A 24,215-nucleotide genomic window follows, 5' to 3' on the forward strand; every position below is an offset into this window, starting at 1 on the left:
CTACAAGATATTTCACGCTGTCGCGTCTCGATAACAAGAGCAAGAGCAGCTGATGGAACTCGAAAATCAAACGAGGCGTGTTGGTCGTATTGGAAAAACGAAGATATCGCTTAGCAAACATCGAGGGGCCATCAGTGGGTGGTTAAGCCGACGATAATCCAACGATGGAACGAGAGGGGAGGAGCCCAGCTAGTCGCTAAATGAGCCACTCGCTAATCCACCGGAGATTATGTGCGTGCAGAGAGCGGCCACACACTCTCCGATAAATTGAAACAACATCAGGCCAGCTCGACTGGCGGCACCGTGCTCCGTTGGCTCGAACATCTCTCGTGTTGTGGAGATAATTAATAATAATTAACAGGTAGGTCCCCGTGCATGCCAAAGGGAGGGAACGAGTCGCTACTGCGGTTGCAACGTTGTTCGCGTGTACTAGTGATGCTTGTGTATGCATGAATTGAGGTATGATTAGCACACACGTACACGCACCTTGTCTGGTGCAAGACACGGCGTGACGTGCGTGAGCCGACGGGGGAATACCACATGCGCTGCACGATTATTACGGCGTGTCCCTTGGAACCCTCTACGTGGTATCGTCAAGAAAGTACCTGTAGTCTGTATATGATGTGTATCGATGGCTTTTTCGTGGATTGAATTGCGTGCTACTTTTACGGTCATAGTGTATTTGCTCGCACTGCGAGGTACGAATGACTTCCATGCTCAAATCATACATTATTCATCACGATATCAGATGATTTAAGTGAGATTAAAAGAGAAATTATAACCACAATAATTCAGATGTAGCGCAGTTTAGAATTTTAAGTAGAACAATGCCAGTTTAGTCCGACACGGACGTTTTTAATTGTTTTTTTTTTAATAAGTATTGAAGTTTATCTTTTTAACCAAACGGCTTTATTATTTTATTAGAGACAGCTGCACTTGTTACGATTTTCAGAAGAATAATACGAGTTTGGTCTGGCACAGGCTAGTTTTTTTTTAATCTAGTTAATAAATCTAAATTTGATAAACTAAAGATAGTTGATAGATTTAATGTAGAAATTGTGCTGTTTTTAAATTGCAGTACACCAAGTTGGATCGGGTGCACAGTTAATATTAATTTTTTTGATTAAGTAAAGAAAGTCTATGTTTATTTAGCCAATAACTTCTGACAGTTCTAAGAGACAAATTATATTTAGTCAATTTAAAGATGATAGCACATTTAAAATTTTTAAGTAGAATAATGCCAGTTTAGTGCAACACATACATTTTTTTATATTTGAATAAGTATTAAAATTCATCTTTATTTAACCAGGCGGCTTTATTATTCTAAAGACAGCTGTACTAGTAACGATTTTCAGTAGAATAATACAAGTTTGGTCAGGCACAAACTTTTTTTTTTTTTTTTTTAATGTAGTTTACAAATCTAAATTTGGTAAACTATAGATATTTGATAGATTTAATGTAAAAATTATGCTTTTTTGGACAAAAAATTGCAGTACACTAAGTTCGGTAGAGTAATGTGAGTTAGCTAGTCACAGATAATACTAATTTTTTTAAATAAGTAAAAGAGTCCATGTTTATTTAGCAAAAATTGTCTGACAGCTCTAAGTCACACAAATTATTTTTTGTTAGTTTAAAGATAAGAGCACAAATAAAACTTTAAGTAGAATAATTCGAGCTCAGTCAGACACAGACTACTTTAATTTTCAAAGTAGAAATGTTCAAGTTTAAATAGCTGATGATGTCTGACACAATTTATTAAAATAAATAGTACTTTATTCCATTCAAGAAAACAGCATTACTTATAATTTTGAGTTAAAATATTACGACTTTAAGCAAGTAGTAACAATTTACACTTTTATTCTAAACAATTAGAACAAGTCAAGTGAAGTATAATTTCCAGCAAGTAGGCTGCAAACAGCTTACTGTCATTTTGTGTTATTTATATATTTTTTTAATATGTGAAAGAATAAAAATAACGAAAATTGTAGACAGTTTGAGAATTTAAGTAGAAAAATGCAAGTTTAGTCAGCCAAAGTCAAAAAAAGTTATTTTCCTTTTAAAACGTTACATATAAAAAAAAAATTTGATTTAAATCAGTTTAAAACAATTAAATGGAATTTTATGCCAATCCATATGTTTTTTCTAAAAAATAGAGTAAAATAAACTTTTTCTGTAGCCAAAATATTAGCTTAGCAAATCACGGTAATAACTTGAAGAAATAATATTCCAAGCACTTCATCCGGCAAAGCATGAAATTTTCCAGCGGAAACTTTCGAGAACCCACTCAAGACTCGCTTCGTCTCGTCTTAGGAGTTTTCATTATCTTGAAAAAATGAACGAGCACACGCTCGTTTCATAAAAACCCCCAGCATGTTGAAAAAATACGTCGACGGGGGTACCATGTAGACTCGGGGGGAAAGCGCTGATCTAGATATCTTGAACACAAACGCTGCTGGCCGTGGTGCAAGTGCAATTTTCATGCGTCGGTGACTTAATCAAAAACCGGGAAGCACCTCTCTCGTTCCAAACTTTCGGTGTGGGTAAGCATCACGTAGTCGGGAAACGTGTTACAAGCGACAGAAGAGGGAGGCTGATAGCACGAGTATCCTGAAAAATTTTCAGAGCAATTCGACGAACTACTACAACTGCAAGTACGCGTCTGTCGCGTGTGCACTCACGTACCGACGAAATCGATTTCAGCGAGTGTGTGCCAACCAACTCCTCCCATCCTAGTTTGTTGTGCTGAGTTTGATCTCGTTTGCTTCTTGCGAGGTTACGTGCATGTCAACTTTATTTAAATATTCACCAGAAGTCTTACACCTGTAGTTTACTCGTTGATTGAGTTTTTTTGACTCTGTTTGATCAATGAACTTTTTTACTGCTAGCGTCATTTTTTTTCTGAAAAAAAAGAGTTTATTTGTAGGGGTACTATTACGTTCACTGCGTAGAAAGTTTTTCACACAAGTCAAACAGGATGTAACTGACGGTGGGAAAATGAGAATTTTATTCGACGGCCATGTTTTTTACGGAAAAACTTTTCTTGTAAAATCGCTCTGTCCACAAACGATGCGTTAACTTTTCTTCATAGAACTAAATTTATATCTACCGAATTGAAAATCTTATTAAATATACTGTCTTTCAGCTAATAGAAAGGCACAACGGAAAATTGCAATAAAATTTTTGTAAGATTTTTACAAAAATCACTGGATGGAGAAGCGTATAATAAGATCTCTAAAAACAAACACAAAACAACTTATACAGCCTCCTCCAAACACCTATGTCGACTGAGATCATAGTTCCTTTGACCCCGGCACGCGATTTTATTTCACGAGGCTATAAAAATACGAAAAAGAAAGACTATATCTCACAAGCTTCGACATAAGGGTGTCTACGCGAGAGCCACTTATCCTCTTCTCGTTTTTTTGTTTCGTTTTTACGAGCATCCATTAAATTTAACAGTCGCACTAGACAGATTATTCATCCGGTCAAAGTCAGGACCATTCGACGGCGAAATATCCTCCTAGTTGACTCTTCGAACTTTCAAAGTGCATTATAATTGCATTAGCAACTGTCAAACCAAATTCTCTTCGTTAACGCTCTTAATTCTGTATTTATTGTATTACTCGAGCGATGGTATTTCCCGTCAATAAAATAAACATCCATCGAATCAACCCAAAGCTTGAAAGCTTTTAAAGTGCCTCGAGACGAAACAATATACCACGGTCTTGCAGAGCTTCAGCCCTCGGATCCTTTCGCGACGTGTTTTTAGCCCACCGCCTCGGGCTCTCGTGACTCAAAGACGGGCTGCTCCCAAACCTAGGTTCGATTGCTCTTCCTTTTGACACTGTAATTATGGGCTAGAGCTGAACCACAAGTCCTGGAAGCACGTAGCTGGACCGTTTTAGTGTCCATAGCCCCTTGGCTCTTTGTGGTAACGTTTTGACTACTGTTACCAATTAAACCTTGTTTTACTTATTGAAAAGCTTATCTAAGACTCTTTGTAAAAACGGATCACGAGATAACGAGTGAAATTTCATTTTTACCATTCTACGAAAGAGGGGACGTTTCATTGAGTTGTATCCCATCCATCACTGAATGGATACGAAGAAAGGAAAAAAAGTGAGAATAAAAGCGAGAAAAAGGGATGCGTCCAACAAATAGAGCGAAAAAGAAGCGCTGCTCTGAACATCCGTCACGGCACACTGAGACCATCCCTCATAAATCTCGGTACCCCTTTATACAGGAAATAAACGTCCTGGAGCAGAGCGTATGTCAAAAAGGTGGCGAAATAACTCGCTAACAATTTCCCTTCACCGGCATCCAACTCTTCCTTGTACTTTTTTTTTTTTTTTCTTCCATCTCTCGTTGTCACGGAGACATTACTATATTTTCTCAAGCAAGTACTGTTGTATCTATCGGTGGCCTCGTGCCCTCCTCCCCTTCTTCAGCTTTGCACTTTTATTATTTTTTCCGGACTTTTGGGCTTTACTGCTACTGCACTGTTTTCAATGTATTTAGTTTCAAGAGTCATTTACAAGCCAAGGAAGACAGTAAATAAAATGTGTATGAGAACATCAAAGGTGCTTATATTGTCCGTACGGTATAAATGTAGTACTTTGGAAAACAATAGAAATGAAGAAATGTAAATTGTTCACAAATCCCAAGTAAGACAGAATTGTGCGAAACAATTAAGTAAAATACCGTCAAACACTCCACAAAGCGCATCAGTGCCGTGGCAAACAAACGTAATTCCTCATCTTATTCCACCCAAAGGTACGTGTACGTACACGCGAACAGACACGGTCGTAATAACGTCATCAGGGCTGCGTAGCACAGCCTAGAGAGACAAGGAGCGAGGGAGAGTCTAATACGGAGCACCCATTAATGTCCTGATTTCAGCGACTCCGTCGAGCCAAGGTTGAACACGGAGCCATCAGAGAGTCGTATACGCGAATTCACTCGAAAACTCGATAACTCGCTCCCCGACGCACTGCATGGCTCGGCAAACAACGAGCGCAGCCAAGAGTCCATCCAACGCGCGTACAGCGCACACCGAACCTGCACCGGGACTGATGTAGGGTACGACGTGGGCGACAAAGGCGTCGCTCTATCGTCGAGAGGAAGGCTATAGCCGACACGGGAAAAGTGGTTTAGTACCCACGAGGGATCTTGATTGTGCGAGGCCGCGAGGCTGTTTGTTCGGCTCTGTCCCTCGAACCCTCCTGTACCCTGTGTCTGGGATGACGTTTCAACTTGTCATTGGCTCGATGTTTGCAACGCTCCCTTTTTTTTTTTCAAGAGCTTTTTGGACATTCCACGGTCGTCGGTGCAAGAGTCTAGTGAATTTCCATACCTTCCTCTCGATTACCAGCTCGGGAAGAATAAACAAGGGTCATAAAATTCTTGAGATTTTTCGTACACGTGGACTTTAGTTTGCGAAGAAAACGTATTCGTGATATTTAGCTAAGCATTTTGATACGTCAAACGAGTGATTCTTCAAGCCAAAAAAAGTGTGCACTGTTTATTTTTTCTTTTGTTCAGAGTCAAGGTTATTCGGAGTATTTGAAAGCCTCGGTTAAACCATCGTGAGTTCACCAGATACCTTCTCTCGCAAACCCAATGTGCGAGCTGAGGTACGTATCAATTTCCACGCGTCACGTTGTCCGAGCGAGTAATGATGGCGCGTATGAATCCGCAAGATGGATGGGCACGAGAGAAAAAAGGTAATCTGTGTACGATACACCGGTAAATACCACGCAAATCTCATCCTCGCGTGGGATGATTTTGCGAATCCACGGCGCTGTATAGTCATAAGCCCAAAGGTTTTTTTTTTTTTTTTTTTTTTGAGAACAAGAAAAGCACGAGTCACACACGCGTGTGTTGGCTCAACCTCGGCTGAATCCCGTATCTCGCGTTGTCACCGAAACGAGACACTGATGGATCTCATTCGTCGGACAATCCCAGCTTAGCATCGGACCCCGGAATCACCGATCAACGTCCGATCAATCTCGGGCACGTTTGGCTAACAAAATCAAACTCAACGTGTGCCTCCGTGGAGGAAAAATCCTTCCATCGTAATATTCGAAATCACGCGAATGAACGTACAAACGTGTACAATATTATCTGGAATACGGACATGTAATTTCACAGTGGTGGCACATACGAGGGTTAACATTAGCGTGGGGGTTTGAAAATTTTGGATGCTCGCGCACACACCGGCCATTTGGTACTTTTGGATCGTAATTTCGTGCCACGGCTTTTGCGAATGGACACGCGAGTTGGATCACCTGGTGCGCCGCGTCCAATTTGTGTAGTAGTCCTATACCAGCCGGGTAGGCTCGATTTTGTACGTACACATATAGGTAATGAAATTGAGCCATCGTTGCACGCGTACACCTGTGTAACTCACCGTGCAAAATAGCTCGCCGGGAAGATAATGGGGACGGGCCAAAAGAGAGACAGCCACTCCATACAGTGTAATTAACGTGTGAGCCTCGGATGGGACACACGGCCGTGGATGATTATGATGATGGTGGAACGACTTTCGGGCCATCGGCGCTGCGTGCGTGCAGGGGTATAATGGCGCAACTGATCGTCCACTCGCCCGGCTGAAATTAATATTCGATTGACCGGGGCCACAGCCAAAAATGGAGCACGTGTATCGTAGACTCGACAAAAACATGGAATTTTCACGCATCAGTCTCGATAAAACTCACCTGAATTTAATTCTCACTTCCACACGAGCTTTATGTATAGCCTCGCGACCCGGCCAAACCAAATACGTGTACAAAGCGAGGGTACGTCGTGTATACACATGCTCCCGGCTAAATTATGTAGTGACAGCTATAACCGTAGGAATGGAAGAATAATAATCGTGATAACTCTCCCGTCCCCTCCCGCCGTGTGTACACACATCAGCCTCGTGTGCCCGACATCTATAATAATCCATCTATATGCGCGTAACACACAATTCCGTCGAAGGGGAAAAAGCAAACCACTGGAACTATGTATATCGGCACGTATAGGGCACGTCTCGCGCGTGTATGGTATGTGCCTCGTCACGAGATACGAGAAAGAAAAAAAAAAATGTCATATCTCGAAAAAACAAATGTGATGTCAGAACGGCGTATCGGAGCACTACTAATAGTATGTTTCATCGATTCTGGGCTTACGAGGGCGGTGAATTTTATACGTGTGCTTACAATTAGTAAAGTAAGAGTACAGAAATTTTTTTTTTTTTTTCCTTTAAATATGGCAAACTTATTTAGAGTATTGGGCGAGTAGCTTAAAAAACAAAAAATCTCTTGTATTGACATCATATTCGAATTTTTTTTGTTTTCATTTGCCACGTTTTTTTCTCCCTTAATGTTATATTGAGGCAATCACGTTACATCGTCGCTGGTAAAGAAAAACGAGATAGCTCGAAAGTATATGCTTGGCTCCTCGTAAAATTCGATGATTGCTTTCATGCATACGAATTTCCAATCGCACCTGCGACGATTTTCCCAACCTTTGCGTGATGTGAAAGTGTTCCGACTTTTCTCCACGTGCACGCATATATTTACTCTGCTATGCTCGATGATACATTTTCATCCCAAAAAACCCTTGAAGAAAAACATTGATGGAAACCAAACAAAATCAAACGCTTATAACCAGATCCTCTGCGGGAAAGAAGAAAAAAGGAAAATCGAAATATTGAAGAAAATCCCTCGGTACACGGGGGACATTCCTTTTACTTGGTAAATACAGTCCATACAATCGCGGCACAGCCACACATGTCGCATGTCCCAGTCAACGATATTTGTCCCCAATATTTTTCCAATGGCAATCGCTCTCGGCAAACATCGGAATCGCGTCAGTGGCCATCGGCACAGCCATTGTCTCCCCTCCCCGCGTTTATCGTCGAGCGTGTCGAGCGTGACAAATTCATGCCCGCGCGTGTAGGCAAATCCCACACAATGCACCGCAACTCCCGCGGATATATCATCACCGCTATACCCAGTGCATTAAACTTTGGTGCCATAATCGTCACGTCTGGTCGTTTAGTCGCTGCGTGTGCGCCGCGCACAGCGTCACCGGTGCACGGTGTTATGTAATGGAGACTAGTCCAACGGCGGCGATAGAGGCTTTATTTCCGCTCGTCGATCGAACGGCCATTTGGCTGCTTATGTACGAGGAGCACGCGCTCGCCCAAATGAGCCCTGCGAGGCAGAGAAAGGGGAGGAGGAGGTAGAGAAAAGCTGGCTCGGCGCCGATTAAATTACTTCGTTAGTAGCGGTACCCAAGACGCGCTCTCCCCCTCTCTGCGTGTCTAACGTGTGTGTGTGTGTGCACGGATCGATGGTAATTTTCTTTGGCTTTCCTGGAACGCTAATACGCTTGTTGTTGTCGGTGGCTGATGTTGCTGCTCTGATATACCGCGTCACTACACCTTTGCAGAAATTTTTCAACCGGTCACTCCTTTATTTATTATTCGTTCATTCCCTGCTTTTGCAAACAACGATCGATACATTTTGTTTATTCATTTTTGCCCTTTTTTTTTCTTCTTTTTTTTTTTTTCACAAATTTAATGGTTAATTTTTTACTATCGAGAACACGTTCGCTTCAACCTATCTGCTGTAAGACATCTGCAAATAAATAGAAAGTGTTGAAAATATTTCACTTAACAATACTTGTACCTGGATAATTTGTATACCATTACTCGAAACGTTGCACAAAGCATTTTTTTAAATTGTAGTTTCAAATGTAAATGCACACGCTGTATCCTTCCGATTGGGCACGACAAGCACTTATTTATAACACAGTGAAAATAATTTCTCATGTACAGGTACTTATAATCATCTGCAATGTTACCCTCCAAATAATTACCATCACACCAAAGAAAGAGAGCTTCGGTCGATTTCGCGTTCAGGGAAAAAATGTAAACAACAAACGAAAAGGACTACCTCAGCCTTGTTGCTCATTAAAAAAAAAAAAAAAAAAAAAAAAAAGGAAAAAAGGAAAAAAAATAAAGCCAAGCCTTGCAACTGTTTGGCCTTCTGGAGGCAGTTGGTCGTCAATGGGCGGACTCGTTTTAATAGTAGGTAGCCAAGGATGGAAAGCGAGACGGAGGCGCGAGTTTAATTGGAAGCGAAACCGAGGTTCAGCCGCGGGAAAGGAAACACGATGTAGAGCGCCAAAAAGAAAGAAAAAGAGAGAGAGAGAGAGAGAAAGAGATGGAAAAGTATATATGTATACACGTGTAGCCCAGCTCTTCATTCAGCTCTTCTGCTGCACGCGATAATCTCCTCTCCAATTAACGTCGTCTCGGATGCGCGACCTACACCCACCAACACTCGCATATATACCAATACACACAATCGAAGCTCGGTATGTTTGGGCTCGGGTGACGCGGGTAACGCAAGCAAATGCTGGGGAGAAAGGATGAAGAAGGGGGAGATAAGGCCAAGCCGTTAATTGAACTCGCGAATGAGCCGTGGGAGCGAGGCTTTCACGGCTCCATGATCCCGTTACAATATTTCGGATTAACCCGGGAGCCTGGCACGCGCCGCGCGCTTTCGGGCGCTAATGATACTAATTAGCCCTGGGATTAGCACAATGTGATTTTGCTGGGTGTGCGCACTTGAGCTTTGCGCTTTCTCGGGGATGAAAATGTAGAGTAATGGGACAAGGTGGGGGGGGATGGGGGTACATTTGGTTAATGCGGAAAATGTATTCGGTGCCACGGTGGTGGAACTTGGATGTATCCAAAGTGGATGGCGTTTGGAGAAAAACAAAAATCGTATGGGCATTTGGATGTATTTTTGCGAGGGAGGGAAAAACTAGTGGGAAAATTACCATTTTTATCGGGCGGTAAACGTGAGACTTTGGCTTCATTAAATTCTACCACCCTGTACCGTTCGACGTCTAAAAACTTCATCTCGGTGAAAAGTTTCCATTTCCACGCCCTGTCCCGTCGGGAATTCTTGAAAAATAGTCTCTCTCTCTCTGCTATCGGAGAAAGAGGATCTGGTTTACGTAAAAATTTATGCAATGCCCAGGAGCAAAAAAAAAGTATGTATGTATATATATATATGCACAACTTAAAAGAGGTAACACTTTTAAAAAGCCAGTGTATTATTTTTCCTTTCACGACTTTTGTTACGCAAGCGCGAGAGGTAAATAATGATGGATATGCGTTCAGCTATCTAACGGGTTGCGCAACAACTTCACTCCCTGGATTTTCCGTAAATGAACGAGATAGAAATAATTAATTAGACCGTCCATCTCGGGCGTTATTGTTATTGTTAAAGTGCGCCATTTTACCGGGTTTATGATCGCGATTTTCTTGCGCAAGGGCGTTTCTCGGTAACACATGGTGTTGGTGTGCAATTACTGGGGTATACTAAGATAGCTGAAACGTGATTCCCCAGCAGATGTTACGTTTCTAATTAAATCCGTGAGATATTTACACTCGGATAGTTCTTTTTTGTTTTCAGTTTTTTTTTTCTCCTTTAAATAAACCATGTGATCAATTATAACTTCAGAGGTATCATGATTGGATTACTCACTGTAAATCCAAGTGCCTCAAAATAACGCGTTGAAGCATGTAGATAAAGCTGTCATGTCTCAAGTAAAATTTCATAGCGATTGACTTTTTTCGGTTCCAGATCATCCAATTTTGATAAGCTATGACAAACAGATTGAGGTATTCAGCAGTTGTTTAGTTACGTATCCTGTTACGCTTCATAAATGAGGTGAAATTGGATGAAATGTGCTCATACAAGTACACCAATTGAGGCATCAATCACTCTTCGTTATCCCCATTACCATTCGATGTTGGAATATCAGATGAATAAGCGATTGGAATTATTTTTCAATTTTTCTTCATAATAGTTTGACACAATAATCATAATAACGCCGTGGCAATATCCTGCTTAATCCTGTCGGGATGGCAACGAAAGCGTCCGCCGTCCGTGATTCCTGGAGTCATTAAAAATCGCTCGATCCGAACAAACTGCACGCGTAAAGCTGGAAGGACATTTGCACAAACACGCGAGCAAATAAATTGAATTTCCCCGTTAACGTCCTCGCTTTTGAAAAACAAAGAGTCAACACCGTTCGGATAATCCCGACGATCCATTACGAGGGGGAAAAAAAAAAATTCGCTTCCGATGAAATTAGCGGCTGGCCGCAAGCTCGGAAATCCATTCGAATATAATTGCGTTCGCGAGCTTATACACACGCGTTGACGCGGTGATAAGCGCGTGTAATATCCGCGCCGTAGAATTTCATTATTACCGATACGCGCGTTAATTGCACTTTAATGAACAACGCTCGGGTTTCATGAGTGTGTGTACGTGTGCTCTTTTCCGTTCGCAGTTGCGTTTGTTCGATTTCAATTTACTTTCTCTGGCTCTGTTACCTGTTACAACAGCCAATGACACCCGACACGCCGGAACGGAACTGCAGCGCGATTCGTTTGTTCCTTTTCCCTGCAATAATACTGCGTCCCTCTCGCGTCGGGCGCTATTTCTCTGTTTCGCTCTCTTTGGCTGTCTACTTTTCACGGAGAGGAAATACGTTTGTCGGCTGGTGACGCAAACGCCCAACGGAGAGTCGGAGTCGTTTAAGTAGTTCCTTCAAAAGATTATTTTCTCCTTCCCGCGAGCGTCGGATTGAAATCGTATACGAAGCCAATGGTTGGAAAAAAGCTGTGTCTGAAAGCCTTTGCGGACAATATATTCATGATGTAGCGTGAAGTTTTTAATTTCAGTGAAGGGCAGATTAATTAACAAACGTTCGCTAGCCAACTATAGACTTGAGGTCGTACGTATAGCCGTGACTATAATAGCCTAACAAAGTATGTAAGGATGCATACATATTTGTTAGATGGATCTGAAATTTAACAATTTGAAACATTGATTAAACTTAAATTAGAGCAAAAGTCATGTAAATTTTAAAATAAAAATAAAAGGAATAAGAATTACGGGGATATTACCGTTTAAGTAGTATAAGCGTAGCTATAGTCAGGCAGTACTATTTAGTGCTGTTTTATTTCTAACTGATGTGTACTGCAACATCGTATGAACATTGATACTTTGCTCATTGGTCTGCGTGAATTGTTGACCGTGATTTTTATAAGAAATATCCCTCGATTTCTCGTTATCGAGGTCAACAAGTTTACGCACATCCACAACATTTGTTACAAAATTTTTTTCCCATTTCCGATAGCCGTTTCTCCTTTTTCCAACATTTTTCACTCGCATCCGTCCCCTTTCCTCTGGATTACGGCTATACGTGCTAGCCAGCGATTCCCGGGCTCCTCGACATTTTTCATCTTTCCTCTTTTTATAACTCTCCTTTCCGATTGACGTGAGATTCAGCGGGGGTCGCTCGTTATCCGAAAATCCCGATAGAATGCACGTGTCCTCGTAGAGTGGAAAAAGAAAAACGAGCGATGGCCGGGGTGTGAGGAAAAAAGACAGGCCATTCGGACCTTTTTCGGAAGGGACGTGATCCCTGGGTGCCCTTTTTTTCTACCGTATTCGTTTCTCTGCCCTCTCACCGTCAACGCTTTGATGTCTGCATGCGTTTCAATTTGACTTTTCCACGCGGCTCGTTTCCGAACATTCTACGTTTCAATTTATTCTTAATAATAATAAAATACATTATTTATAAAGCACAATCGCTCGGGTGGACATAAAAATCCTATGCGAGACTATCGATATCCGTTTCTTTGAAAAAAAAGACCATCATCGCGTAGGTTTTCACCCTCATACAAAAAATCGAACCACCTTTATCTCAGTCATGCATTACTCTCTTTTTATTCTACTAATAAAAAGATTCAAGGAAAAACAAAAGAACAAAAAAGAGGGGGAGGGTGAAAAAAAAAAAAAAAAGAAAAAGCAGCAGATGCTCATAAATCTCTGGCGCAAGCTTCTTTTCTAACGCCTCGTCGTTGTTTTTCCAGGGCAATGGGCTCAGGTGCGAGCGCTGCGGGTGGCGCGAGGAAACGGCAGCAACAGCAGTACCAGTCCTCGACGAGAACGTTGGTAACAAAGTCGGGGATAACAGCGACGACGGGGACAACGACAGAGGAGGAGCCGATGAAGCTGTCCACGGGCTTGGGATTTATGGACGACACCTTCGCAGCCGCCACCATCGTCCCGATGTAGACCAACGCTGGGGACAAGTCAAGAGTAGAGGGGGGCAATCTCTCCCTCGCTCGCTCCGACCCTTCGAGCTTTTAATATCGCGGAGAGACTCGCAGCAGACAGGGGGAGACACGAGGAGCACACGGGCGTCCGGACGAGAGGCGAGGATCTCGTTGCCGGAGGCTTGCCTTCGAGCCGTCACGACGGCCGGCCACAGTACCAGCAGGAGCGACAGCCAGCGCCACTCCCGCGTCGACCTCCACCCCACGTGGCCTGCGCTATTACCTGATAAGGTACGCCCCCCTCTCTCTCTCTCTCCTCCATTGTGTGTCCTCGACTCGGCCCTTTTTCATCCCCCTCCCTCCCTTTATTGTCCTGGTGGTGACCCACATGGGAAAATTAAATACTCGGGCCGAGTCATCGATAGATTTTTTTTTTCCACCCAAGCCGTTAGGTAGGTGTACGTCTAAATAAAACGCGCTCCGTCAAATTGTCGGGGAAAATTAATTGGTGGTGTTAAAATTTTACTTCTCATCGCGATGAAGAATTCATTCGGGGCCGACGGCGTGGCTCAAATTGAATTCTCTTTTACGATGGAGCTTATAAATTTTTTACTGCAAAGTTGCTAATGGAATTGTACGATTGTGAAGATACGCTTTAGCGCAGATGACGATTTTCCATTAGCGAAAGGCCGCACAATGGAGCCGTCAAATAGTTCGAATGAAAACATTCATCGGCACAATGGTACGCAAAATCCTTCGTAAAGCTTTTTGCCCGAAAAAAAAAGAAAACATCTCGATAGAATCGCCAACGCGTGTGTACGCAAAACGAGCGAGAACCCGTACTTTGGCTCAAAGCGGCCGAAAGGAAAATTGCATCAGGCACCGTAGCTGCCGACAGTCGGGCTCTCGACTGCCCGTACGCGTATAGATTCGCGTGTACGACAGGCTCCTGGCGCGATGCCACGCTAATTGGCCTTCGCCAGCCGTGTGCACACGACCGGTGGAACGCGCGGTATGAGCGGCCGTATATCTTTTTTATTTTGTTATTGCTCTTTTTCCCACGCTCCCCGATCACGTGCCCGTGCAACTTTATCGGAGCACGAGTGTTCCGTTCTTTCTGCGCTACACCCGCTACGACCTATCGAATGCTGGGCCATCGCGTGTGTACACAGCAGCCGAGTTTTCTTCTTCTTTTTTTTTTTTTTTTTTTTTTTCCCCTCTTTCTGAACGTTTATCCGCGTCGCACCTGGTAAACGTTTGCTGACGGTGGATGTGGTCTTGTGTCCTGCTGTCAGCTTTTGTCAAAGTTTTTGTCTGTTTCGTGTTTTTCCCCCCCCCCCTTTGGTACCGAGTTTGTCTATTCTCTTTGCTAATGGCTCACTTGCCTCGACGATGAATCGTGCTTACGTTCTCCTAATGCTTACACCTGTAAAATATCCAAGTTAGTTAGTTGCTTGAATAAAAGATGGAAGGAGTTATCATTTTCCGATGGTGCGTATATATATCTGTGCCCGTGACCAGTGCAAGAGATAAGATAAGGCGAGTGTTGATTTTTTTTCGAGATTTCCATCGGCAACGCGACATCCTATCGATTTATTCAGTTTCTCCCATGAATTTTAATGCCCTGCTCACTTTGACAGACTGACGCACTGGGAATTAGAATACGTACATATCTGGAATATAACTATGGACCGTATGGACGTAACTTAAATTATTTGGTATGGGCAAAAAAAAATCATTTTCGATAAGTATCCGATTTTTGGGAATAAAAAATGCCGAGTAGACTTTAGTTTTAAAAAATCGAGGTTTCCCGCAGGAAAGAAAATGTATCGCTTTATCGATCCTCCTCAATGCGGGTTAGTAAGACTTTTTTCAACAAGTGGAGTATTTCAAGTTTGGTAAGCCAATGAATGGCCAGTGAATTACTTTTTGTGGCATAAGGTGGGCCACAGTTTTATCGCGAATATCACATTATACAGGTAAACACGTTTCACATAGTTTTTTCAACAATCTGAGTGCAGTTAGACAAAGATAGCTATAATTTCTTTATGGCACTATGTTTTTATCATAAAGTGTAGCACTGTTTTCGGTATCATTAGAATAATGCTGGTTTAGTTGGACGCAAAAATGGTACAATTTTTTCGATCAAGTAGAAAGATCTGAGTTTAGTCAGCCAAAGGAAGCTAACTGCTTGTTTGTGGTATTCTATGATACTAATTTTAAGTACAACAATGTAGATTCAGTCAGGCAATGGAGGTTTATGCTTTTTTGATGTACAGTTTACGATTTTAAGTAGAACAATACGAGTTTGGTCAGACAAAAACAACATTATGCTTCAACGCTTTAAAAGTCTTCTACAAGATGAATCAACTGTAAAAAAATTAATTATACTTTGTAATTTCAAGTAGAATAATTCTAATTTAGTCAGACATAGTAAAACCATACTTTCTTAGAATTCTGAGTATAATGGAGTTGGTTTAGGCAGGCAAAGAAGATGTATTAACATTTTTTTTAATAACCTATTACTTACCATATTAAATTTGTCTCCAATTTTTTGTCCATTAATTATACAGTTAGAACTTTGTTTAATTTTTCATCACGAAATTCTAAAAACTTTCACAATTTATCATAACATTGATCTAAACACTTTGGTTTACCCAACGAAATAATAATTTTTAATTGCTTGATCTATTAACCAAACATCTATTAATAAAAAAAATACGTGATTCACCGTAACAATAACAAGTTAGTCAAACAACTTGAAAAAAACTCTCGCATACTCATGTCAGAGCACCTAATTGCCTGTCGGAAGGAAAGTATAGCTGTGCATCAAACTTCGAAAGTAACTTTGGATTCCTTGGCGTGGGAAAAAGTTGAGCACCGTGTAAAAAAAGTCATTCCATAAAAACTCAATCGTGAAAAAATACAGCCATGTCCAACGTATTTATATATATATGTACACCTCGTTACAGCAAAATTCCAGCTCGATACGTAATTTCAATAGTCAGTACACCTTTGAACGCGCATACCCAACGACCCTTCAAGACATACCTTTTCGACGATTGAAAATAAGAAGCCATTAGCGGAGAAAACAGTTGCGCACACGGAGGAGCGCGTGGCGAATTTGATTACTGTTTAACGACTTTGAAATTACCCAGGGAACAAGAAGCCACAATAGTTCCACGGCCAACTTTCCGAAACTTGTTCCCAGCCCCCCTCTGTACCGCATGATCATCAATCGTTCGATCAAACGGGCGAGTATACGTATCGAAACGTGCCTTTTAAATTAAATTCCCAACTCTTGCAAACGAAATACCCCGAGGCAGTCGAAACGCAGTCTCGATCGCCTCAATCATTCAATCGGGCCGCATTATACCTGCTCCTTTTGTCCGAGACCGGCAAAGCAGCGTCTATACTCGCGTGCATACATAACAAGCCCGTATCAATCGTATAGTTGTCTTCGTCGTAGCAGCTGGTGGCTGTACTACTGAAAAATCGATTAGCACCTGCTCGCACAGATGGGTGTTATATAGATCAGTAGGTTACGGCGCTCCCGTGTATATATACGGCGTTCGCCCGCATATGTGCATAACATAGAAAACTCGACGAGGTTGAATGGGGTATATACACACGACGTACGGAGCGAATTCAGCGCTGGCGTGTGAATCTCGAATATCAACTTGACTGTGTATCGTGTTTCGGGACGTGCATGGTACGTGCGAGCCTTACGTGGTGGGCGCATGCGTGACAGGGATGAAAGTCTCTATACTGGTATACCGTCGGGGGTGTGGGTTGCGGTGTGCCGGTGTGGTCGTTCTAAGTAGCTCGGGGGAGCTAAGCTGAGTATAAGATAATTTGACGGCAAAGTCGGAGGGGAGGGGGAGAGCGCAGGTTGCGGAGGGATGAGAGAGAGAGGCTTACGAGAGTTTTGAAGGGGGTGGGGGGGTCTTGAAGGAGTTTTGAGACTCTCCACGGGCTATTTTAATGCCACGTGAAAGTAGATGGAGGGACCGAGGCTGGGAGAGTTGGTTTTTGTTGTTGGCTGTATCATCTCGGTTTTGCCAAAGTACAGAGGACACAGAGAGGGATCGTCCTTATCTTCAAATTAATCGGGTCGATGTTGCAGCTGCTAAATTTTCAAGAGAAGGTCCGACACTTTGACGTGAAATGCTGTACTATCGATAAATATTTTGGGGAAGCCGAGTTAAAAATTTAATCCGGAAACTTGGAGAACTAATGAGACGTTTTTACGAATCATCATTATTTCAGCACGACGTCAATCATACCCAAGTTTTTACGATACAAGCTAAGCTCCTTTGCACTTTTCATACATAAGCTTTCTACAACTTGGGAGACGCAAAAACTTTTCCGATTTACCATTTTACAATATTTTGCATGTACAATAAGTCCGTATTTATAAACAAAGATATTTTATTTATTTGGCTCCTCCGAATCGAATTTTATTCTTTTGAAAAATAAAATCGAGTGGCGTATCTCGTTGCGAGTGATGCTTTTTGGTTGCCCAAACGAAACACAATACGGTTGAGTATTTTTTTGACCCATAATTTTGCCTCAAAAACAACGGTGCTTCCCGTCTACCTTTAGAGCAGACAAAAGAATAAAATGACCAAATGTCCCGTTGGATATTTGATTAATGCGATTTAATTAAAAAGTCCAAACCCCAAGTCAAACGAGGCAGATACAATCTTCTTATACCGCAAATTTTTTAAAATTAGACTCTACATTCAAAAGCTCCAGTAATCACTTGTATGAAGAAAATTTAAAAAACTATTACTTGTCCCCCGTCACAGAGCTATACTTGGCACCAACTTACTTTTAACTAAATGGTCCTTGCTGAAAAAAAAAAAAAAAAAAAAAAATGTGTTTGAGCAGAGCTGGAGAAGCGGCCGCAGCCGCAGCAGCCTCGGAGCTCTGAGGAGCTGGAGGATTTGCAAAAGCAGCTGCACTTCCCGGAGGAGGTGGCGCTCAGGCTGGCCGAGGTCGAGTACCAGTTGTTTCATCAAGTGCCACCGGACGGCTTCCTCCGCCACGTGGCCAAGGACTTTGCGGCCCAACACCGTAAAAAACAAAAGGACCAGCACCAAGAGCGAGAGGAGCAGCAACAGACGGGCCTCGCCACAAGCTCCACGCAAACGGACGACGAGGACAGCTGGCCGGTCAACGTGCAAACGCTCATCAATCGGTTCACCGAGGTATACACGTCATGCCCCATATATTAATTTTTTCATCAATATTTATTCATTTTCAAGCCACTTCTTCATTTAGTATCTACTTATTGCAATTCCATTCTCCTCCAAAAGATTTGTACTTATATTTCTAAGTAGAAACAGCCGGTCTGGCTGTATACGTCTTGTGCTGTGTGTGCCCATAGCTTACGGCTATTGTGGATCTTGAGTCTCTACAGCCAATATGATTTCTCTGCGTAGGTAAAAACATGGGTGTACAACGTGACTCTGCACGCCTCGACGAGCGAGGAGAAGCAAGCGTTGCTCTCGTGCCTGGTGCGCGTGGCTCAGACCTGCTGGAACATCGGCAACTTTAACTCCGCCATGGAAATCGTTGCTGGTCTCAAGTGAGTATACCTATTAACATTTTTTTTATCAAAAACTCCCCGAGAGACACGAACGCGTGGTTTTGATAGAATAGAGATCACAAAAAAAAAAAAAAAAAAAAAAAAAGGATTTCAAGGGAAGGAAGGGGTAGATAAGGGTCACGTCTCGTAAAAAGGACACTACTGCATCTCGGGCGAAACAAGAAACTGTACCCGACAGCCACACTTGGCGCAAAAAAAAGTCGCGAGTCTCCTTGCACTTTTCCCTCCGGCTCTACCTATCGCTTTTCCTTTTTTTCTCTGTTTTTCTTTACTTTTCCCAACTCGGAGAGACGAAAACAACGGAATTACCACTGGTAATTCCCCGAGAAGTCCAGCGCCGTATTAAAGTAATGAAATAAACTCCAGCGCGGTGGTGTAATCCCCCGGAAGATTCTTCAAGCTACTGCAGCTTCTCGCTGCTTACCTTTACGAGGCGGTGCCACTTGGTACTGCCAGTTTCACAGCTCCATTTAGCTGTGACAACAATTTCCTTGGATTTTTTTTTTCCCCCCCTCTCGTTTCCAATTACACTGCCAGGTTTGGTCTACTCATACACACGCACCGATTGAGCATCGGCCAACGTAATGATTCGGTAATTAGAGAGTTTGCAGCTCAGCACAGTCTTGGGTCTCTTGTACGGGAGCGCGTGGAAGCACATACACACTCGAGAAATCGATCGACGGAGAATCCGGCCGCGTTGGGAGTTAATGATCTGTTCCGGCACGCACCGGACGCGTTGCGCGGAGCCAAACTCGAATTACGGTATAGGCACACTCGCGTTAATTCAAGCTGGAACGGCATTGAGGGCTATCAGATGTGAGCCGTGTATTTTTTTTATCTCGACGAAACGTGGAAGTATGAAACACGTGGAAGAAAAAGAAAACCTCGTTTTCGCCGAATCGTTCCGTAATCACGTAATAGACTCGGTAAAAGGCGAGAACAAGGTTGCTTGGGGAAGAAACGAAGGGAGAAAAATAAAGAGGGCCAGCTCTGGGAGACGAAAAAAAAAAAAAAAGTGATAATGAGAGATACAGGGAGGAGTGGAGGGGGGGAGAGAACAGGGTAGACGCCTGCGGGAAATTGGAAGCGAAAAACACAACAACGAGGTGCCGGTGGAAAAGAGCCAGGGAGATAATAAAAATCGACACCGAGATTCCGTGCGCGCGAATGAACACAAGAGGGGGGGGGAGAGGCGCGCCAGATGTACGAAAGAGAGGAAAAAGAGGGTGGCTCTGTTAAGCAGCGCACGAGTAAGTCGTTACCTCTGTGTATGCGGTAACGATGGACTCGGAGGATGGGGGGGGGAGAAGAAAAGCGCGCGGAAACAACGCAATTTGAAACTCGCCGCGACTGCAGCCCTCCTCTTTACCTTTATTTCTCCCCCTCGAGTTATTTCGATGGGGTTTCATCAGCAGCGGTCCCGAGAAAACGAGCGCTTCGCCGCTAAGAAAATTAATTGCATTAAGCTAGCGAAGTAAGAGCAGGAGAGGCAATGGAAGAAAAACGCCTCGCGCGACGTCGCTTCGGGGTCGAGGGCGCCTTTTTCACGGCTTCAAATTGAATTAAACGAGTGTTGAAGCTCTTTTGCCGCGCGGATGTGGTTTTCAGCTTCCAATTATGAGGTTTACAGAAATGCCAGTCGGGACTACGTATCTTTGGCCAAATTCATTTGAAAGCCATCCCGGCTAATTGAAATTTTCACTCGATATCGATTTTCAGCGAAAAACACACGCGAACGCGCGATGAATTTTTCCCGTCGTTTCGATCAATGTGTACCGACCGCGCGCAGTATATACCCCCTCGTAGCCACGTCAAATAATCCAAGGGAGACCGAGTGCAAAAATAACCCAGTAGAGCGAGGCAACGCAACAATACACGTACTCGACTCTCTTCCGTTGTGGGGCTAATAATTTTTTCATATACCTCGCAGAGGGAGACCTCTCTTTTGAAAATTTTAGCCGACAACTCGGGCGCATCAGCTGTGGTAACCAGACTCGAAAGCGATACCTCTCGAACGGAGCAATTATTGTTTTTTTTTTTTTTTTTTTCGCGCGCAGCCACCCGGTCGAGGGATAAATAAACACGAGGAAAAGCCAGTGGGGGTGTGCGTACACGGGCAATACATAATCCGCAAGCCCTCGGCTGAAATCCATCCCCGGGAGCCGTTCCGTTGGCTATGCTGCCGTTATTACTTAACGTCAAAGCTCCGATCCTCTCCCCCTCTACGCCCGACCTACCCCTTATTTATTTACTCGCATTTGTTCCCCCGGAGTGGAGAGCATATACAGTAGTGCCGTTGGGAGGATAAAGCCGCCTGATAGATAGACGAGCAGGAGAACGGCAGCTGCACTTGAAACTCACGTGTACACGTGTACCCGTGCATGTGTGTCGATACATTCACCCATTGAAAACTCGAAGCTTAAGTTTAACACGTACGCGGCTAGGGGGGGGGGTGTTTTAATCATTTAAGACGAAAAACTCGACTGTCCATGCGTATATAGGAGAATAAACTTTTCTGCTCTGTATATTTGTATATACGAGTTTGCTCGGTATTTTTATACTTTCACAACAGCCATGATAGCTCAATCATCATCGGCTAAGGAAAATATGACTCATTACGTCTCACGCGTGTACGTATATATATATGCAACAGTCATCTCGAATGAAAAGAAAGAAATTAATTCCCCGATATGCCTATACAATACGTCTCATTACTCGTCCATATAGGCAAATGGTATGTATTCGTGGAGCATCGCTTTTTCCTCCCCCCACCCTCTTGTGCGTCATGTAATCTTTCTCTTGGCTTTCACTCTCGACACGTGCATCCATTTGTCTACGTCCCACGCCCTTTCCGCCTACTCGCCCTCCTGCTTACCTACTGCTCCACTTATACGCCACACAGCCACGGGAGTTCGGCGTATATGTGTATATACGTGTACCCGACCACTCTGGAATTTCGTCGAGGGGCTCGTGTTGTTTCCGACCCAACTTTCCCCACCACTGGCGCACGTCACGCGGCGAGCAGAGATGCGAAAAGCACCCTACGGCCATGCGATTATGTACATCACTAGCTCCGCGTACACATTGTGTGTATAACATGTACGTTTATTCCTTTTTTTTTTCTTTTTTTTTTTTTTTTTTTCCTTATTCAATGCTACCTTCTAAAGTTAGATGAGTCGAATTAGTCAATATTGACTAATTATAAGTGAAAAGTCGTTTAGTTATTGTGTTAAGTAAACGACATTTTACTGATTCGCAGTAAAACTTGACTGATGAAACCTTAGAGAGATACACTGTTTTTTTTTTGGGAGGGATGGATGTATAATTTCGTTGTTTTTTTTTTTGTTTTTTTTCACCGGTCCATCGAGGTCGAGCGGGAAAATACGAGCAACCTCGCCTGGGTCAGGTATCACGTATAGCGTTCATTATTAACGTATTGATGAGGCTCGAGGAGCGCTTTTTGCGGGTGCCATGAGAACCCGATAAAAGAGAGATAAGTCGGTGATTATTTTTATGAATACGGAGGAAACACGGGAGCCATGAATTTCTCATCACGCGTTGCCTTTTCACGCTGTACATGAGAAAGCAGTTTTTAATTAAATACATACGTTACGACCAGGTGTAAGTCTCGTTTATTTTATTTTATTTTTTTTTTTTTCTCTCCAACAGCTTTTAGATCGCACTAAATGTCGATAGATGTTTCAGATCATCTTTCAAACGTAAGTCATGCAGTTCTTGTTTTGATAAATATGCTGATTGTAATTTAAAAAAAAATAAAATAAATACGCAGGGCGCGTGTAATGTTTCTTTCATATAAAATCGATTAAAAATAAAACTACTCGTTAAATGGAGCAAAAATACATCTTTGAATACAGTTTATCGATTATTGGGAAGAAATAATTCTTTAGCTAAATTTTTTCGTCCTACGTAGAGTGGCGTGATGTCTACCAGCAGATAAATGTCCACCACCGAATCGCAAGGGCCCTAAATCAAACAACTTCTCGCACAGGGGGGGGGGGGGGGCATGGAAAATTTGTGACCCCATTCTTTTAAGTACTATTCAAATAGAAATAACACACATATCGCCCAAAACGGGGTGCTCGATCATCGCGAGCAAAATATTTTCGTCGACACCATGTTTTCCCCGGAAAGTCATCCATTTTTTGTCCCCCCCCCCCCTCGGATTATACTGCATCTGCTCTACAGATCACGTGGTCGTACGAGGGCATCTCTCTGCTCCTGTTTGTCCTTTAAAAAGAGATGAAGCAAAAATAATTACTAAAGGTACGTGGTCGTATTTTTTACGAGGCCTCCTATAAATTCTGCTCTCCACCACCAGACCCCCATTGAATTTCGCTTAGGTTTTTTTCTCTCCAGCTTTCGATCCATTGTTTCGCCAAAAATAAAAAAAAAGTATTGGAGCTGATTGAAAAAAAAAAAAAAAAAAAAAAAAAGTCATTTTGATGAAAAGTACGCCAATGCAGGGGACAAAGATGGAAGTACGAGTGTGGCAGACTTGACCCCATTTGAAAAGTTAAAAATAATAGCGCAAGCCTACAGTTGACAAAAAATTTTTGTATTAAATGTCCCCTGTTCTCTTGACGACTGCATCCTGATGAAACGTTATTTAATTAAATAAAAAAATTGTTTAATTTACGCTTGTTTGCACGATTGTATTATTGTTACAGCGGTTTTGACACGCAGAGCCACGGTCTGAAGCCGCACTGGCACTCGATATGTGATAAGGTACCGGTACTCGATTGGCTCTCTTCCGCACTTGTGTCTTCCGAATATGAGATCGCCCTGGAGCGCGCCCTGGCGATGCCCGAGTGCCCGGTGGTGCCCTTCTTTGGAGTCTTCTTGCGCGAGCTTCGGGAGATCTACAGTAACACCTCGAAGGTACGTTTTTCATTGCTATTTCTCTTACCCGTTCAATATTTTTTCTTCAAACGAACCATACGTATATTGTAGTTGCCTTTTAACGTATCATACAACTGTGATAAATGAGGTGATTTTTTAATTAATTAGTAATTTCTAACAACATGTAATACCTTTCATGATGTCGACAATGTAAGCATCATTTGCAATTGATGCACTATAGCAATAAGAGCTTCAAAGCAAAAAAAAAAAAAAAAAAAAAAAGAAAAGAAAAGCACCAAGGTTGTATATTCCGACAGACAGAGTCGAGTGTTTAATTACTAAAAGTATCGATACGACGAGATGGATTAAAGGCAATAGAGCGCGTCGAGCGGTGCTTAAGCTTGACTACGCGAAAAAGCAAAGCCGATCGAAGAGAGCACTTAGCCTCGCGAAATTCCCGAGTCGAGAGGAGCAAATGAGATGTCGACGAAACTAACGAGAATTCGCGCACGGCGTTGCACAGACAAAGAGAGACTGTATCTTATTCATCGCCGATAAATGGCCCTCGGATGATGCCGACGTTTTCCTCCTTCACTTCGCGTT

At 42.8% G+C, this 24,215-nt stretch overlaps 1 protein-coding gene across 1 annotated transcript in view; it reads left to right on the forward strand.

The window, feature by feature from the left end:
- LOC106647402 (1-phosphatidylinositol 4,5-bisphosphate phosphodiesterase epsilon-1) overlaps nt 1-24,215 on the forward strand; it is a 111,924-nt gene that overhangs the window by 72,128 nt on the left and 15,581 nt on the right. Inside the window, exons 5-8 of the mRNA XM_089591074.1 lie at nt 12,953-13,429; nt 18,032-18,351; nt 18,586-18,731; nt 23,441-23,651. Of these exons, the coding sequence (XP_089447200.1) occupies nt 18,709-18,731; nt 23,441-23,651 (234 nt within the window). The 5' untranslated portion in view covers nt 12,953-13,429; nt 18,032-18,351; nt 18,586-18,708. The remainder of the gene's footprint in view (nt 1-12,952; nt 13,430-18,031; nt 18,352-18,585; nt 18,732-23,440; nt 23,652-24,215) is intronic.

This window comes from Copidosoma floridanum, unplaced genomic scaffold, assembly GCF_036245765.1.
Source record: "Copidosoma floridanum isolate Cflo_tuat_1 unplaced genomic scaffold, Cflo_Japanese_pri ptg000013l, whole genome shotgun sequence".
In the NCBI taxonomy this organism is placed as follows: Eukaryota; Metazoa; Arthropoda; class Insecta; order Hymenoptera; family Encyrtidae; genus Copidosoma; species Copidosoma floridanum.